The sequence below is a fragment of the Schistocerca serialis genome, chromosome 3 (genome assembly GCF_023864345.2).
Source record: "Schistocerca serialis cubense isolate TAMUIC-IGC-003099 chromosome 3, iqSchSeri2.2, whole genome shotgun sequence".
Classification (NCBI taxonomy): Eukaryota; Metazoa; Arthropoda; class Insecta; order Orthoptera; family Acrididae; genus Schistocerca; species Schistocerca serialis.
The window spans coordinates 444,356,993-444,375,736 of NC_064640.1; the positions used below are offsets into that span (position 1 = coordinate 444,356,993).

Consider the following 18,744-nt stretch of genomic DNA (forward strand, 5'->3'; position numbering starts at 1 on the left):
GATACTGATAATACCATAATTTCATGAAGAAATTCTAGACAACTTGAAATTATCTTCATTTGTCCAAGGGAACAAGATGAAGAGGTGGTTAAGCTACTAGAGTAAGATTTGGAAGGAGGGAAGATTAAATCCCCATAAGAACTACCCTGAATTAAATTTTTTGCAGGTTCCTTAAATCACTACAGGCAAATACTTGCATAGTCCATCAATAAGATCCCACTCAGTTCTCCCTTCCATCTCTTATAACTTCAAAGTCAGATGAGTGATCCTTTCTTCTTCTCGTTTGATTGATAGCTCTCTCACTTTTCTGTTAACATGCTTTCAATAATTTTAAATTTCTATACACATTAAAAGATACAGCAGCAGTATTGGACATGCAACCTTAAGTGAAACAGTGGATATGAAGCAACATGTCAGAGCTTGTCACTGTATGCCTAGTTATCAAAAATTTTGCTTCAGTTCAGTTTAAAGACCTCTTTGAGTTCCCTCTGAAAATCTGTATCAAGACATTCTTCAAGGTGCTGCAAATTATCACTCTCTTCAGATGCTAAAAAAATGAAACTGAAGATATCTTACATAATGGAAACAAAAGGGTTAAAATAGTTAATCTCAATGCAAATTAAAAGTTTACTCTTCTTTGGTCGTCTTTACTGTCTCACCACAAGACAAAAGCTCTTAATATTAAATAAATAAAGCAGTTATTAAAATTATACATGAAATTCTTTTACATATGATTTACATAAAAACACACTTTAGTTCTTCAGCATTTACGTACCTATATACGACAATCACTTCCTCATTCAAGCCAAGAATGTAAGGATGATAGTATGTCAGAGAAATAGGAGGGCATGGCCATCTCACGGGAGGACGTTCTGACATACCTTTAGTCGTCACAAACATTCCTAAGTCCTCACGTGCACTAACAAGAAATTCATCCTACAGAAAGAAATCATAACTACAAAAATTTGAAACCAAGCGATGTAGAACATACCAAATTTTATACAAATACAAATAATAGCTACTGGGTGTAAGATAATTTCTACTTGACAAAACATTTGAGATTTCAGAAATTATTGTTAAGTGTATTACCTGTGATATTGAGCAAATAAGTGGAAGAAAATTATCTCCACCATATGTGAACAGTTGCTGCATATCATTTGTCTCAAAGTTATACAACAAATACTGACTCTGCAGAGCTGTACATATGTATGGACCAATCATTGCCATCTTTTGCACTGGTTCAGATACATTTATCTCTTTCACAAGAGCCAGCCTGTCATCTGCCAAGTTGAAAACCTGCAACTGGCGTTTTCGTGCCACACACATCTGTCGACAATTAAGGAAAACTGTAGTATATGTACCCCATTCAACAGCACAACAGCATACCTTTCTGATATTCACTGAAGAGCCAAAGAAACTGGTACACCTGCCTAATGTGGCATAGGGCCCCTGCGAGTTCGCAGAAGTACTGCAACATGACATGGCAAGGACCTGACTTATGTCTGAAGTAGTACCAGAGCAAACTGACACCATGAATCCCGCACAGCTGTCCATAAATCTGTAAGCGTATGAGGGGGTGGAGATCTCTTCTGAACAGCACATTGTAAACCATCCCAGGTATGCTCAATAATGATCATGTCAGGGGGGTTTGGTGGCCACCGGAAGAGTTTAAACTCAGAAGAGTGTTCCTGGCACCACTCTGCAGAAATTCTGGACGTGTGGGGTGTTGCATTGTCTTTCTGGAATTGCCCAAGTACGTCGGAATGCACATTGGACACGAATGAATGCAGGTGATCGGACAGGGTGCTTACGTACATGTCACCTGCAGAGTCATATCTAGAGATATCAGAGGTCCCATACCACTTCAACTGCACACGCTCCAACCATTACAGAGCCTCCACCAGCTTGAGCAGTCCCCTGTTGACATGCAGGGTCCATGGATTCATGAGGTTGTCTCCATACCCGTACATGTTCATCTGCTCGATACAATTTGAAATGATACTCGTCCGACCAGGCAACATGTTTCCAGTCATCAACAGTCTAATATCAGTGTTGACGGCCCCAGGTAAGGCGTAAAGTTTTGTGTTATGCAGTCATCAAGCTCTGAAAGCCCATATCGATGATGCTTCGTTGAATGCTTCGCATGCTGACACTTGTTGATGGCCCAGCATTGAAATCTGCAGCAATTTGCAGAAGAGTTGCACTTCTTTTACCAGATTCCTGATATTCACAGTACACGCGTGAAATGGTTATATGGGAAAATCCCCTCTTCATCGCTACCTCAGAGATGCTGTGTCCCATCGCTCATGCGCTGACTATGACATCACAATCAAACTCCCTTAAATCTTGATAACCTGATATTGTATCAGCAGTAACCAATCTAACAACTGTGCCGGACACTTGTTGTTTCATATAGGTGTTGCCGACAGCAGTGCCGTATTCTGCCTGTTTACATGTATCTGTATTTGACTATGCATGCCTATACCAGTTTCTTTGGTGCTTCAGTGTATATTCTATTTGGAATTAATGCTCTCACTACTACATACTTTTGACATTAATAACCTATCCATTCCAATCACTATATTGTTGCTATTACCACTAATAATTATGAATAGTTTTTGCATGTTACCATTTAACTCTTCCGAACTGAATGAGATACTAAACATAAAAAGCTTAGAGTCAACTAAGTTGTCATCTTGGCACAGTTACAATTTTTTCCAATCTATTTTTAGCACATTCTCTACCACTATTGTGGCCCCAATTCAAAGTTAATTTTCCATTTTGAACAGTTGTAGTAACCATACCAAGAGCTGATTGCTTCTGAAACTTTTAACTCAAATCTATTTTATTCACTACTCTTTGCTGCCAATTAAAGCTTTTATTAAAATGATCACATATGCAAAGAAACAAATTATGCTTGCAGTGTATAAAAATGAAGCAAATGGAAGAAGAAAGAAGAAAAAAACAACAGCTTGACCAAATAGTTCTCTATAAATTTCAAACACATTTCTAGAACACCAGCAATAACAGTTAGTGTGCCAAGCTAACTGGCTTGGGTCTGGTTCACAGGAATTCTTTGAAATACTTAAATATTCCCAATGCACATTCAGTTAACTTTGATATCAGTTTCAAGTAGTATAGACTAAAACATACCTGTACCAGTGGAAATGGACAAGATGTTGGGTTCTGGTTCATACAAAATGTTGTTACACTTCGAATCCTTGGCCCATTGCCAATGATATCCAATTCAGGAACATTAAAAAGTAGCAGAGAGGTATCACATTGAACAAGCAGTCTATTTATTGCTGATAGTGATTTAATGCAATGTATTGGCTTCCTCTGAAATCAAGAAAACCACATTTACTATCAATAATGGAGTACATACAAAAGCAATTTTGAATGAAGATTTAAGGCACACTGAATCACAGGTGTTCACTGTTAACAAAATTTACATATAAATTCCAACCTACGTGCAATACCACTCTTTGAAACTTTAAATACCTATCATACAAAGACTAAAACAAATAAGTTTTAATATGCCATTTTATTGTGGCTGGCCATTACAGCAAATAAAATGATGTGAAGGCTCAAAATTGAAGGAAAAGGAGAAATAAAATAAGAGAGCCAAGTAAATGGCAATAACGCTAACATTTGCAACGTATCTATTTATGAAAGTTTCTGGTATTGGTTCTTACATGTCACAAAACAAATCAATTTATTTCACATCATTTCTATCAATTATTTCCTATTATCAAACTGGACTCGCATTTGGGAGGACGACGGTTCAATCCCGCGTCTGGCCATTCTGATTTAGGTTTTCCGTGATTTCCCTAAATCAGTCCAGGCAAATGCCGGGATGGTTCCTCTGAAAGGGCACGGCCGACTTCCTTCCCCATCCTTCCCTAATCCGATGAGACTGATGACCTCGCTGTCTGGTCTCCTTCCCCAAACAACCCAAACCTATTATCAAGAATTACATGAAAATATTGTAAATACACTAATCACAACATTCACAAAGAATGTCCCAAATTAATCCAAACGCAAAGGTTGCAGAACAATGACTCAGCAATAAGTGATTGATATTGCAGGGATGCTACATACTTGTAGCCCCAGCAACACCCTGTAATACATGGCCCAATAGCTCAGTGCCTGCACACATTCCATCAATGAAGTGTCATAAAAATGAAATGGAAGCACAAAAGCAAGTGCAAGTACAACTCACCAGCATCAAAGCGAGAAATTTTCACTGTCTGTGAGATTTGGAATGAGTAAAATAACAAATCTTTCGGAAATTGGTTTGTCTATGGTTCATTCAGAGTGAGAGAGTGTGTGTGTGTGTGTGTGTGTGTGTGTGTGTGTGTGTGTGTGTGTGTGCGAGCGCGCGCGCGCGCGCGCGCGCAGGGTGGTTAAGAGATGAGTATATGATATGTGGCTATAAAATAAGGGAACTGTTGGTGCAAAACATTTTATTTAAAAAACACACATATTTAGTTATAATCACCCTCAATATACACCCCCTCTCCCCTCTTCCATCCCTACAATGCTCCATACAAATTTTCCATTGATGGAAACAGTGCTGGAAGTCTTGATGACTTGTCCTGCGTTTTCTTTCACTACTTCAACAGACTGAAATCTTGTTTTTTGCCCTAGGGAAATAGATAAAATCACATGGTGCTAGGTCAGGTGAATAAGGTGGGTGGTCCAACACTGGGATGTTTTACTTCGCTAGAAACCTCTGAACTGAAAAATGCAGCACTTGTTCTTCCACAGTTCAGGTTTCTCCCCCCTCCTCCTCCCCCCCCCCCCCCCCCTCACGGATTGAGCAAGAACCTCAAGGCAGTAATGTTGATTATTAGTTTGACCTTCAGGAACCCAGTGAAGAGACAATTCCACAAATAATGAAAAAAAAAAAAACAATCATCATCGTTTAATAAAGTTGGGACCTTCCAATGCATGGATTGGTGCTTGGGTTCTGGACCATAGGTGAAAAACCAAGATTCATCACATGTTACAAATGTTACTACTATTCTGAAGAAATCAGGATCATTTTCAGTGGTATTCAGGGAGTCAGTACAAACATTTTCATAAGCTTTTCTTTGTTCAATGATGAGAATTTTTGGCACCAGTTTCGCACAAATGTTTCTCATGTTAAACCTGTCATGTAAAATTTGCCCTATGCATTTTTTGTCAAGTCCTACAGTTTCAGCAATCAACCGAATACTTAACCAATTGTCAGATGACTCAGATTACCCACTTTTCTGATATTTCCATCTGTTTTGGATGCTGAAGGGCATCCCATGCAGGAGTCATCTTCAACATCTTCTCGGCCATCTTGGAAATGCTAAACCACTCAAAAAGTCACGTATGGGATAAATAGTTTTTGCCCTACACATCTTTTAGTAACAGATAGGTTTCGGTAGCAGTTTTTCCAAGTTTCACGTGAAACTTATTGACAATTTGTTGCTCTATTATTACACTTGCCATTTTTCTGGCAAAAAATAACAGCAGCTCTTACACAGATGAAGGCCACTGCCACAGTGATCTGTCTACAGACACCAGAGATACTGCATTTGACTGATAAGGCTTCACAGCTATTGGTCTTCATCTTTGGCACATGTGTACTTACTCTGTGACGGCATCAGTCACATTATTTTACAGCCACACTGTGTATGCAACAATAAGAGACTACAAAAAGAGAATTCGCCTGGGACAATTTAGGGAAACCACAGAAAACCTAATCAGGATAGCCGAACGTGGGATTGAACCATCATCCTCCCGAATGCAAGTCCAGTGTGCTAGCCACTGCGCCACCTCTCTTGGTAACACAGTTTATGTTAACCTGCACTGGTGGTGATGCAGAGACAGGGACCAAACATATGACTTATACAGGGTGTATCATAATTAATGGTACAAACACATACAGTTGAAAGTACACAATACTAGAAGCAAAAAGTCTCAGTAAACATAGGGTCAAAAATGCATACCTTAAGAGATACAAGCAATTTTTCGTCTTCGATACTGTGAAGCAAATCTCTTCTACTGCAAGCTCTTTGCATTCCACATGTTGGGGAGTAGTAGTATGGACCAAAACGAGAAAAAAATCCCAATAAACATTTGCTCTAAAGTGCATACCTTAAAAATTATGAGCAATTTTTCATTAAAAGAGATCTGTTTCCAAGTAGCGAAGATGAGCACGTGCTCATAGCGCTTAAGATATGCATTTTAGAGCAAATGTTTGCTGGGCACTTTTTTCTTGTTTTGGTTCATACTACTATTTCCCAACATATGGAAAGCAAAGAGCCCGCAGTAGAAGAGATTTGCTTCACAGGATCGAAGATGAAAAATTGCTCGTAGCTCTTAAGGTATGCATTTTTGACCCTATGTTTATTGAGACTTTTTTGCTTCTACTATTGTGTACTTTCAACTCTATGCATTTATGCCATTAATTATGATTCACCCTGTATGTTGATGACAGCAGAGCTCCCAAAGTGAGTGGCCAGCCAGAAGCACAGTCCACAGCATAGCACAAGTCATCATAAGTGTGGGAGGGGAAAAAAAAAAGGAAAAGCTGAGGGAGTGATCCGATTCGAAAAATGTAAACAAAGGGAAGGTCAGTTACTGTATTGGTGCATACTGAAGGCTTCAGAGAAATGCGAAAACTGGCACACAAGTGTGGGGCACAGCATTATTAGACTATGTCACATAAATGGATGAGCCCACATGATATACACATGGTGGAAATGGTGCCCTCAGTGGAAGTAAGCTGCAGCTATGGTACGAAGCACAAGTATCTCCATGGTCTCTTTCATATCGATATTTGGGCTGGGCAGGGACTCTGAATCACTGTTAGATACCAAACGCTTCACCCGGTTTAGTTAGCACATGGGGCCGGAAAGCTAGCCTGAGCCAACTTCACACTGGATTCCCCAAAAAAGGCACCCATGTCATTTCCTCATCGCAATCGGATGGGTCGGATGACGGTGTTGCCTGTGGAAATGCCAGCAAATCGATGGTTTCCAGAGTGCTGCTCGATCCTGCTTGCAGGGTGCCAGACGTAATTCAGATGAGAACAAAGGTTCAGCCTCCATGAGTACCTCAGTCTGAGAATGCTCAACCTCCCCCAGATGTTTCGTGAGGAGCCTATGCTGCTGGTGAGAGCTGTAAGTGGCTTAGGGGGTGGACGGCATTCCTTCCCCAACAGGTCCCATCAATGGTCATTGTCAACTCCTTATCAACACTTAAAATGAGGGGAAAGGTTGTAACAGAGGTAAGTAAGCTGTTGGGGAGGTTTGTTCTGGGCATGGTTGTGCGAGACATGCCCGATCACCTACTGAGGGGGAAAGGGGGAGTGTAACAGTGTTGGGCCTGCTGAGCCAGGTGCAGCAGATCAAAGATGTTGCAGGATGGCTTGAAGGTTCTGACCATCAGTTCACCTTCTGGACTGGATACTGGATGGGAAGGTGGTGGTCAGGTGTAGAGACACATCACCTTAACAAAAATCCTGAAACACAGAACCCTTGAACTGAGGGCCATTGTCAGAAACCATGGTGGAACATGTCTTCTGTAATGCAAATATGATGAACATGGCACAGATGGTAGCTGCCAGGGTGGTGGTGGGGAAGGGGGGGGGGGGGGGGGAGAGGGCGGTGGCAGCAGCAGCAGTGGTGGTGATGGTAGCAATAGCCATCTGTGTCACATATGGGAAGTTAGAGAGGGTACCAACAACTAGCAACCATATTTCTCCTTGCACCTTGCAACGGTCTGGCAAAAAAAAAAGGCACTCTTTGTCAGGGGTAGTAAGAGCATGGTTGAAGGCTGACATGCTGCAGCAGAGCTAATTGGTTGTGGGAGTAGGTCTGGCAGTTTCCGGCCATATGTTCTATGGTGATGTCAACACCGGACCAGCAGACACAATGTTGCAATATTAATTTCATTCTGCACGTTATCCATTGTGCAGTGTGGAGCAGCTTCAGTACATGGGAGCGGAGAATGAGTGGAATTAACATCCATCGTTCAGATTCATCCATGGCGGACAATATAGCCCCATCAGTCGCATTTCATCCATCTGTACAGCAGACATCTTGCAGAGCAGTAGATTGTGGACTGATTCTGTTGCTACTTTACACACCGTAATTCGGAATTCATCAAGGGTGTGTTGCTGATTGGCTTTGTGCCTGTCAAACTCTGTATAAGGGCCACAATACGAGAAGGAAAGTGTCCATGTTTGAACACTATGTGGTAGGCCTATAATGGATCTTGTAGTTAAAGTTACTATGGAGTAACACCCACCATTGTACCTGCTGTGGCATCTTATCACGAAGTTTTAAGTGGGGGCCAAATAGTGAAATGAAGGGCTTGTGATCAGAGATTAGGTGAAACTTGGTACCACAGAGAGAGACCTGAAACTTCTTGATGCTGTATACAATAGCCAATGCCGTTTCTTGATTTGCGAATAGTTTCACTGTGCCACATTTAATGTTTTAGATGCAAAGTCAATGTGCTTTCCTATGCCATTGGCATTTTTATGGGACAGCACTGTAGCAATGAAAAAATTTGAGTCATCAGTGCAAAGTGTTGAGAATTTGCCTGGATTGAACATCGCTCCCGACATCAGGGGGCAGACTTAAGGCACTTTTTAAATTGTAAGAAAGCTTCCTCACACACCTATGACCACACGAATTTAATTTATTCCTTTTTTTTTTTTTATTATACACAATTGGTTAAGCAGTTATATCTGGGCCATGAAGGGAATGAATTTTGCATAATAATGAACTCTACCTATGAATAATGGCAGTTGAGTTATTTTGGAGCTGTTAAGTTATTGATTGCATCCAGATGATCCTGTGTGGGTATGAGCCCTTCTTTACCAAAAGTATGTTCTAGGTACTCTACACTTGGCTCAAAGGGGCAACAATGCATACAATAGACCAGAAGGTGCTCAAACAACATTCACAGGTTTTGGTGAGGCTTCTCCCAAGTGGCCACAGTAATTAACAAGCCATTTAAATCATTAACACAATTAGGGATACCTCAGATGAGTTGTTCAAGATATCTCTGAAATATTGCGGGGCACTTGCAACCCAAATGGAAGCCTCTTATAAAAATACCTGCAAAATTGTGTTTTAATCACTAAAAACAGTCTTGTCTGCTCATCTACAGGTAATTGTAAATAGGCATAAGTGAGATCTGTCTTGGAGAAAGAAGGGCCCCCAGCTAATTTTGTCAACAAATACTCTGTCCAAGCAATTAGATAAATACCTACATTAGCTTGAGTATTAATGGAAGACTTGAAGTGGTCACAAATTCAAAGTGATCCATTTGGCTTCTTAAGATACTACCATGGGTGTTGCTCATTGGCTAGACAACAAAAAGCCAAGAATCATGTCGAAAGCACTTTAAGGAACTTAACATCTTAACATTACATTCTATGTATATAAAAACATGTCTTCTTTCCATAAAAAAAAACAAATACATACCTTACCTTCCAGAACAGATGTTCATTCACATGATACCAGATATAAAAACAATCTTGATGTAGACTTTACTAGGCTGTCTAAGGTCCAAAGCAGCTTTAAGCAAACAGGATTAAAATTATATAACAAGTTACCACCATCACTGAAAGACCTACAAGGTGATGCCTTCAAGAAGCAGCTGCACAAATTGTTAGCTGATAAGTGTATCTATGATGTAAAGGAATTGGAATGTAGTAGAGAGTGAGAGTAACTATGATGTTAAGGAATTGGAATGTAGTAGAGAGTAACTATGATGTTAAGGAATTATAATGTAGAGAATAACTCTTTATCCTCACGTAATGTAATCTGAATGTACACAGTTTCCCAATTTTAGATGCACTATCAAATGTAATGTCAAAACTGTCTATTTCAACAAATGTTGGCTAATTACAAGTAATAAATAAATAAATAAATGAGGATATTACTCTCATACTTAACAATCTATCTAGTTTTGCTTTAACTTCACCATGAATTGTGAAAGGCGATGGATGCTGTATAACATAACAGCCTTTAATATGATATTGGACTGTGTGATACACAGCTTTTAATGTATTTCTTGATTTTGAGTATTTTACTACTGTATGCCAAATTTCAAATTTATTATTCATTATGTAATGTTGTATGGAAGAACTGTAGATTATATATTGACTCATTCTAAACACACAGTCATCAACACAATCTCAAATTTTAATAATTTTTAATAATGTCTACAAGTTTACATTTAGCTAAAACAAACTGTCAAATTTAAAGGAATATTAACTCCATTTTGTAATGCAATTATTTTCATATAAAATTATCATTTTAAAGGTTCCAGCACATCCGCATAGAAATATCAAGACTGTTTAGTAATGTATAACATAAAGTACAAAGTAACTTCCACAACTAAAAAATGTAATTCTTGTGCAGAAACATTTGTAATTATTGGTAATCAACCTAATTACATTGTTTAATAAATGGAAATGGAAATGCTGTGTGACTAGGGCCTCCTGTCGGGCAACCTGTTGCAAGTCTTTCGAGTTGACACCACTTCAGCAACTTGCGTGTTGATGGGGATGAAATGACGATGATAAGGACAACACAACACCCAGTCCCTGAGAGGAGAAAATCTCCAACCCAGCCAGGAATTGAACCCGGGCCATTAGATATGACATTCCGTTGTGCAGACCACTCAGCTACTAGGTGCGGACATTGTTTAATAGAAAATTATTTCAGAACCAATTGTTAATAATTCGTATTTTACAAACTTTAACACTGAAAGACTTTGCATTCTATGAAACAATTTATGTCAAATATGCACATTTTCTGTTGAGCACACTTTCATGCATAAATAATTCTCTATGAATTTTTCTTCATGCACATAACACAAAATATTAATTATATCAATACTGTAAATACCACACATTTTTGAGATATTACATAAGTGACTTAAGTACCCATGTATTGTTGAGAATTATGTATGTGACTGAGGGGAGAACAGTGCTCTTTAGTTGCAAGTTACTTCAAGTTATATATTGAAATGTGGTGTTTGCTCTGCCCGGCATGTCCAACAGAACAGACACTACTGGTGATACAGTAGCCATAAAGATACAATTTTACAAGAAACAGGTCTTCAGCTGCCTACGGGCACTGATATAAATGGGTGGTGAAGGTTGAAAATTTATGCCCGACTTGGACTCGAACCTAGGTGTTCTGCTTCTCTAGAATGGCTGTCTCAATTGCCTCAGCCATACTGACACACTTCACAGCTGACACAAATATTCAACCCATAATGTGCAAGTAGTGCCCCTCCCATTAACCCCACTGCTCATAGCATTCACGAAGTTCTGCAGGGTGCATCCACACTGAAAGTACCTAGAGCTGTCCTCATTCATATATGTGTATTATAAAGATATACTGAATCCTGTTAGTAAACTATTAGAGTCTTTTCAAATAAATTTGTACTATAACAATAAAAATAAAGGCTTATTAGACTTTCCTGAAAAATTACGTTTTTTACTTTTTCATCTTTCACCTGACGCCCTACAATTGTTAACTACTGTTCTGTAAATTGTATATCATATTCCGTCATGGGCATTTTACCATTTCTTTTTAATATTTGCATTTATGTATAAGGGGCAGTCAAATAAAAATGAGGCAGATGGAAAAAAGTAAGTAAATTGTTTATTACTCTGAAAGCAATCACCATAACCATTTAAACATTTAGCCCACTATGAGACACAACTGTTAATGCCTTGTGGAAAAATGTTTGCAGTTGCATAAAGAACCCCAGTTGTACGAAGAGAGACACTTCCCCACCTTAAGCAAACTTACGGCTACAAATGTCTTTCTTCAAGGCTCAAAAAATGTGGAAATCACATCATGAGAGATTGGGACTGTATGGACGGCTCTTACAGCTTCCCAGCAAAACTTCTGTAATGTAGTCAAAACAGCAGACAGTTTCAGGAAAGTAATAATTACCTTTTCCTTTGAGAGCAAGAAAGGATAACACTTGGCAGTCAAGGAATTTAAAATAAACAGCCAGGTTCATATTCAAGGTAACATGAATGGGTGGTCCCAAGAAACATTACAGAACTGACTCCGATCTGAACTGCACCTTCCACGCCTATTGGGCCACTGATGCACTTGACACCCTGCATCATTTGCAATGGAACAAAATTTTAACTCTTCACTTCACACTACTGGCTCCCAGTCAGTAACCACCCAGTTTCTGTGTTGTATTGTGCACTGAAGGCACACAGCTTAATGTACCGCAGTGCTCAATGGCCTTTTGCAAGGTACCTGACTCCGAACGCCCAGTGCATGCAGTTTCCTTCGCAAAGTTAGCTTGGACACTAGCTGAGATGGACATGCATCAACTTAAAGCAAAAATTCCTATAAGCTTTGAAACCAACTGTCCCTGGCAAAGTGTAACACTCTTATCCACTCTCAGATGATTAGGATCTTTTTAAGGCACCTAGTCTTATGCCACATTAAATTGCTGCAGTTGGTACACCATACCTCATACACACTGAACAGTTCACTTTGATACATTAACAAATCAGGTGACTTCATTTGTGGTGTGGTATAGACATGTCTGAAACATAACAGCTTCATTCTGTGATGGCTCCACACCTTACTGCACTGATTCCATACAACTGACTGGCACATATAAACCACTTCCCTGGATGTTACACATCGAGGTGGAGTATCACATGCACAGCTGGTAAGAGTTCTAGAACACCTACAGTGCTCCAACATGACCCTTTCAAAGTGATGTGTGTGTGTGTGTGTGTGTGTGTGTGTGTGTGTGTGTGTGTGTGTGTGTGTGTGTGAGGGGGGGGGAGATTAATATTTTGTCCAGTTTGCTTTACATGTTGCCATAGCTGGGAGATGCGATTGGAACTACACAAAGTGACAACACGGTCTATTTTAATATTTTCAACAGAGTTCCTTTCAGGAACTGCATTGCCTTTTGCTAAACACTATCTGACTCATGAATCACTGATGTTGCAATTGTCTGTACTCACTCACATGTCTTCAAAAGTGTGCACAACTGTCCTCCGTTATACTCAGATTTGCATGATGAGCTGCCATCTCCAGGTTCGTAGTTTTATATAGTCTGTACATTTGAGTCATTACATTGTCAGATCATCAAACAAACAGTACACGTTCTGCTGTACTAACGGACAGTGTGTTTGTCCTAGAGGATATTCCTACTGTTTCAGTACAAAGATATCTTGATGAATGGTATACTGACATCATTTACAGATAAAAATCAAAATTATGTGCCCATGTACTGTAATCAAATTTACCAATTTCAGTCCATCTCATGTTGTTTGCACTGACATCTCCATTTCCTCCCTCACCCCCCCCCCCCCCCCGCCCACCCCTTTCCCCATCCACTCCTCTGTAAGTTCCATATCCACAATGTTAGGGTTTATAGCAGCATAGAGTTTTACATCTTCTTATACAACCTACTTTTCCACAACAGTATCATCATGGGTACCACTGGTTTACACGTTGTCACCATTGTGGTTGAACACCCCCCCCCCCCCCCCCGAAATTGCTGTTTCCGGTGTAGAAAACTGTTCTGAATGATGAGATAATGATCAGTCCAAAAACATTATTTGTGAATTTCATTCTGGCCAGTCCCAAGATGAATACTGTGCCTTCTCTTGAACAGAAAACATTTTACTTTCCACCTGTCTCTACTCATTTAAACTGAACATATTTCTTGCTACACTTACACACACACACACACACACACACACACACACACACACACACACACACACACACAAAGCTTAAGTAGTCTCCATATTTCTCAAGCACCTGTCACAGTATGGGCCTAAGAATTGATACTACAATACGGTCCATATTTTGTGCCACAAAACAGCTGAAAGTTTTGGAAAGTTTATCACAGTACATTAATACTCCTCTACTGATAGTAAAGCTTGCAAATAAATAGTAATTAATCAACAGAAAGTGCTAAAAATGTTGCTGATACAAACCTGTTCAAGATTCCTATGTTTCACCTTCCTGCAGTTGTACACAATGTTACCATTTTCCTGGTATTTTTCTTCCAAAACATAACTTATGATGCAACTGCAAAAGGAGTTAAATGGGAAAATTTCAATAACAATCACTCAACATAACAATGAAAACAAAGCAAGAATCAAAGCTCATTAGAAAAATTAGTCGAACAATTTATATTGATGTAATTCATTAGGGTAAACAGCTGTAAAATGTTTTCACACACACAACTTGTGAGATTAAAAATATTGATACAGTTCTTAAGCCCACAGGTTGCGCAGCAATGCCTCATCATCTGAGCATAGGAGTGGGTGGACACCTATTGATTTGGCACTTTGGTATTGGTCTGAGGGAAGCCGCAGAATAAGTTGCAGGAGAGTGTGATGTGCATAATCACAGATTGGAGGAAGGAAATTAGGTGTGAACATTAATAATTGTTGATTTATATTAGTTTCGTATGAAATGGGACAACATTTAATATTTTATGGCAACTGGGATGAATGAGAAAAGCAATACTAATTTCAGTGGCATTGTGAAACCATGTGAGTGCTAATCTACTGTGAATGAACTCTGGACATCATCATGACTTTTTTTTTATGAACTTATGATACTGTTATGATGAGGAGGATATAAGATGAACATCAACAAAAGCAAAACTAGGATAATGGAATGTAGTCAAATTAAGTCGGGTGATGCTGAGGGAATTAGAGTAGGAAATGAGACACTTAAAGTAGTAAAGGAATTTTGCTATTTTGGGAGCAAAATAACTGATGATGGTCGAGGTAGGGAGGATATAAAATGTAGACTGGCAATGGCAAGGAAAGCGTTTCTGAAGAAGAGAAATTTGTTAACATCAAGTATAGATTTAAGTGTCAGAAACTTGTTTCTGAAAGTATTTGTATGGAGTGTAGCCATGTATGGAAGTGAAACATGGATGATAAATAGTTTGGGCAAGAAGAGAATATAAGCTTTCAAAATGTGGTGCTACAGAAGAATGTTGAAAATTAGAAGGTAGATCACATAGAGGAGGTATTGAATAGGATTGGGGAGAAGAGAAGTTTGTGGCACAACTTGACTAGAAGAAGGGATCGGTTGGTGGGACATGTTCTGAGGCATCAAGGAATCACCAATTTAGTATTGGAGGGCAGCGTGGAAGGTAAAAACTATAGAGGGAGATCAAGAGATGAATACACTAAGCAGATTCAAAAGGAAGTAGGTTGCAATAGGTACTTGGAGATGAAGAAGCTTGCAGAGGATAGAGTAGCATGGAGAGCTGCATCAAAACAGTCTCTGGATTGAAGACCACAACAACAAAAACAACAACAACAACAACATATTTAAACTTCAGCATTCTTCTGTAGCACCACATTTCAAGAGCTCTTACTGTTTGAACTGTTTATCATCCATATGTCACTTATGTACAATGATACATTCCAGGCAAATATCTTCAGGAAAGAATCACTCAAATTTAAATTGAACATAAATAAATTTCTCTTTTTCAGAAACAGATTTCTTACTATTGCCAGTCTGCATTTCATATCCTCTCTACTTTGGCTTTGGTCACTTATTTGCTGCCAAAATAACAAAACTTGTCTACTTTTAGTATCTAATTTCCTAACCTAATTGCCTAAGCACCACCTGATCTAATTTGACTACATTCCATTACTCTTAAGTTACTGTAATTAATATGCAGCTTATCATCTTTTTCAAGACACTATCCATTCTGTTCAACCGTTCTTCCAAGTCCTTTGCCATCTCTGACAGAATTACCATGTCATTAACATACCTCTATGTTTTTATTTTTTCTCCCTGAACTTTAAAGGCCTATTCAAATTCCTTAGTTTCCTTTACAGCTTACTCAATACACAAATTGGATAACATTAGCAGCCCTGTCTTACTCCCTTCTCAGATACCACTTTTTTCAAGTAACTGAATGACAAAACTCCTGAAACAGTTCACTCAAGCATTGAAAAATCTGTTGAAACACATCACTGAACACACTGACTTACTTCTATCAGTCACTCAAAAAACTATTGAAACAAACAAAATTGGACACTTCAACAATTTGTAAATAGAAAAGGTATGTCTTACATCAACAGACACAATATATGTGGATTTTGTTTTTAAACAGCAAGCACTATTCTTGTTAATTGCTACATCTTCCCCTTCACAATTTTTGCCTAAGATTTGCTGTTTATCAACACCTTTACGCACATCCTTCATTACTGTCACTAAGATTCACTGGGATTCTTTCTCAAAATTCTCCTCCATTGTTCTCATGGCTGAAGTCACGAAGGAGTGTTAGTGTATGACAATCATCATGCAGTTCTTTTACTCCTACTAGTTCTATCATCTATCTTACAGCTGAAGAATCATCTGACAAAGCATCTAAAAATCTGCATATAGCCTGAAAAATATTACAGATCTACAATACTGATTCCAATTAAGTTTCCCCAAGCTTATGTGATATAGGAAGATGCTAAGGGAAGTGTTTTAATTCATATGTACTTTTGTATTCTGGTAGGTTCCTTTATAATGATTTTCTCAATGAAAGATACAAATTTGTTCACAAATGAGTCATCTTCTTTTAACATCTTGCAAACTTGACAATTAGGTCAGGTGTTTTAACTTACAGAACACAGACTTTAGACTGAAAACGCAAGCAATTGGTAAGAAGGATGATATGTAAGCACTAATCATACTCAATCATATTTTATTCCACCAGGCCACAACACGAACCATTCATAAGGTAGTATTGTCTGTTTTTATATGAAAGCAAATTAACAGACACATGGGTTTGACTTTTTCTCCATTCAGGGGTCCCACTAAAATATTCATTACATATCTATTCTGCTTGCAAGTGGTTTCAACTAGAATAAAATACACCAGATCATCAGATGTTTTGTGACACTTTTTTACATATAAAGGTTGAAGATACACTTTTCTTAAAGTAATCTCACAGGGAACAGACTTTCTGACATACCTCCCCAAATACAATTTCATAATGAGATTGCCGAGCTTGGAAGGGAAATACCACATAGTAGGAATGCCACCACTGTGTCAAAAGAATTATTTCTACTTATTGAACATTAAGATGCCTGTGTCTCACCAATCAACTACTGTCACACATTGCCGCATTGTAGTTTCTTATTCTTGGCACCCTTAGTGATTGCCATGTGCTGTCTAAAGGCCTTTGACACTTAGCATTAATTGTGACAGAGACATTACAAATGCTGCATGTTACAACAGGTCCATCACCCTGGATGATATCAGTCAACGAAAAATGTCATACATTCTCCCAGCTCTTATTTGAGATTTTGGTGGCCAGGATTTTGAGAAAAAAGAAAAGTGAATAAAGTAAAAAGAGCACCACAAGTCACACAACCTACATTTGCCACTGTGTGTGATGTACAGATAAAAGAAATTATTCAGATTGTGAAGGGAGACGAAAATTTAATAGTCATGGGTGACTGGAATTCGAGTGTAGGAAAAGGGAGAGAAGGAAACATAGTAGGTGAATATGGATTGGGGGACAGAAATGAAAGAGGAAGCCGCCTGGTCGAATTTTGCACAGAGCACAACATAATCATAACTGACACTTGGTTTAAGAATCATGAAAGAAGGTTGTATACATGGAAGAACCCTGGAGATAGTAAAAGGTATCAGATAGATTATATAATGGTAAGACAGAGATTTAGGAACCAGGTTTTAAATTGTAAGACATTTCCAGGGGCAGATGTGGACTCTGACCACAATCTATTGGTCATGACCTGTAGATTAAAACTGAAGAAACTGCAAAAAGGTGGGAATTTAAGGAGATGGGACCTGGATAAACTAAAAGAACCAGAGGTTGTACAGAGATTCAGGGAGAGCATAAGGGAGCAATTGACAGGAATGGGGGAAATAAATACAGTAGAAGAAGAATGGGTAGCTTTGAGGGATGAAGTAGTGAAGGCAGCAGAGGATCAAGTAGGTAAAAAGACGAGGGCTAGTAGAAATCCTTGGGTAACAGAAGAAATATTGAATTTAATTGAGGAAAGGAGAAAATATAAAAATGCAGTAAGTGAAACAGGCAAAAAGGAATACAAACGTCTCAAAAATGAGATCGACAGGAAGTGCAAAATGGCTAAGCAGGGATGGCTAGAGGACAAATGTAAGGATGTAGAGGCCTATCTCACTAGGGGTAAGATAGATACCGCCTACAGGAAAATTAAATAGACCTTTGGAGATAAGAGAACGACTTGTATGAATATCAAGAGCTCAGATGGAAACCCAGTTCTAAGCAAAGAAGGGAAAGCAGAAAGGTGGAAGGAGTATATAGAGGGTCTATACAAGGGCGATGTACTTGAGGACAATATTATGGAAATGGAAGTGGATGTAGATGAAGATGAAATGGGAGATATGATACTGCGTGAAGAGTTTGACAGAGCACTGAAAGACCTGAGTCGAAACAAGGTCCCCGGAGTAGACAACATTCCATTGGAACTACTGACGGCCGTGGGAGAGCCAGTCCTGACAAAACTCTACCATCTGGTGAACAAGATGTATGAAACAGGCGAAATACCCTCAGACTTCAAGAAGAATATAATAATTCCAATCCCAAAGAAAGCAGGTGTTGACAGATGTGAAAATTACCGAACTATCAGCTTAATAAGTCACAGCTGCAAAATACTAATGCGAATTCTTTACAGACGAATGGAAAAACTAGTAGAAGCCAACC

At 38.9% G+C, this 18,744-nt stretch overlaps 1 protein-coding gene across 1 annotated transcript in view; it reads right to left on the minus strand.

Annotated features, from left to right (window-relative positions):
• LOC126470339 (transforming growth factor-beta receptor-associated protein 1-like) overlaps positions 1-18,744 on the minus strand; it is a 176,046-nt gene that overhangs the window by 121,214 nt on the left and 36,088 nt on the right. The window contains exons 3-6 of the mRNA XM_050098127.1: positions 14,003-14,096; positions 3,154-3,339; positions 1,090-1,326; positions 776-936 (exon numbers count right to left, since the gene is read on the minus strand). Of these exons, the coding sequence (XP_049954084.1) occupies positions 776-936; positions 1,090-1,326; positions 3,154-3,339; positions 14,003-14,096 (678 nt within the window). The remainder of the gene's footprint in view (positions 1-775; positions 937-1,089; positions 1,327-3,153; positions 3,340-14,002; positions 14,097-18,744) is intronic.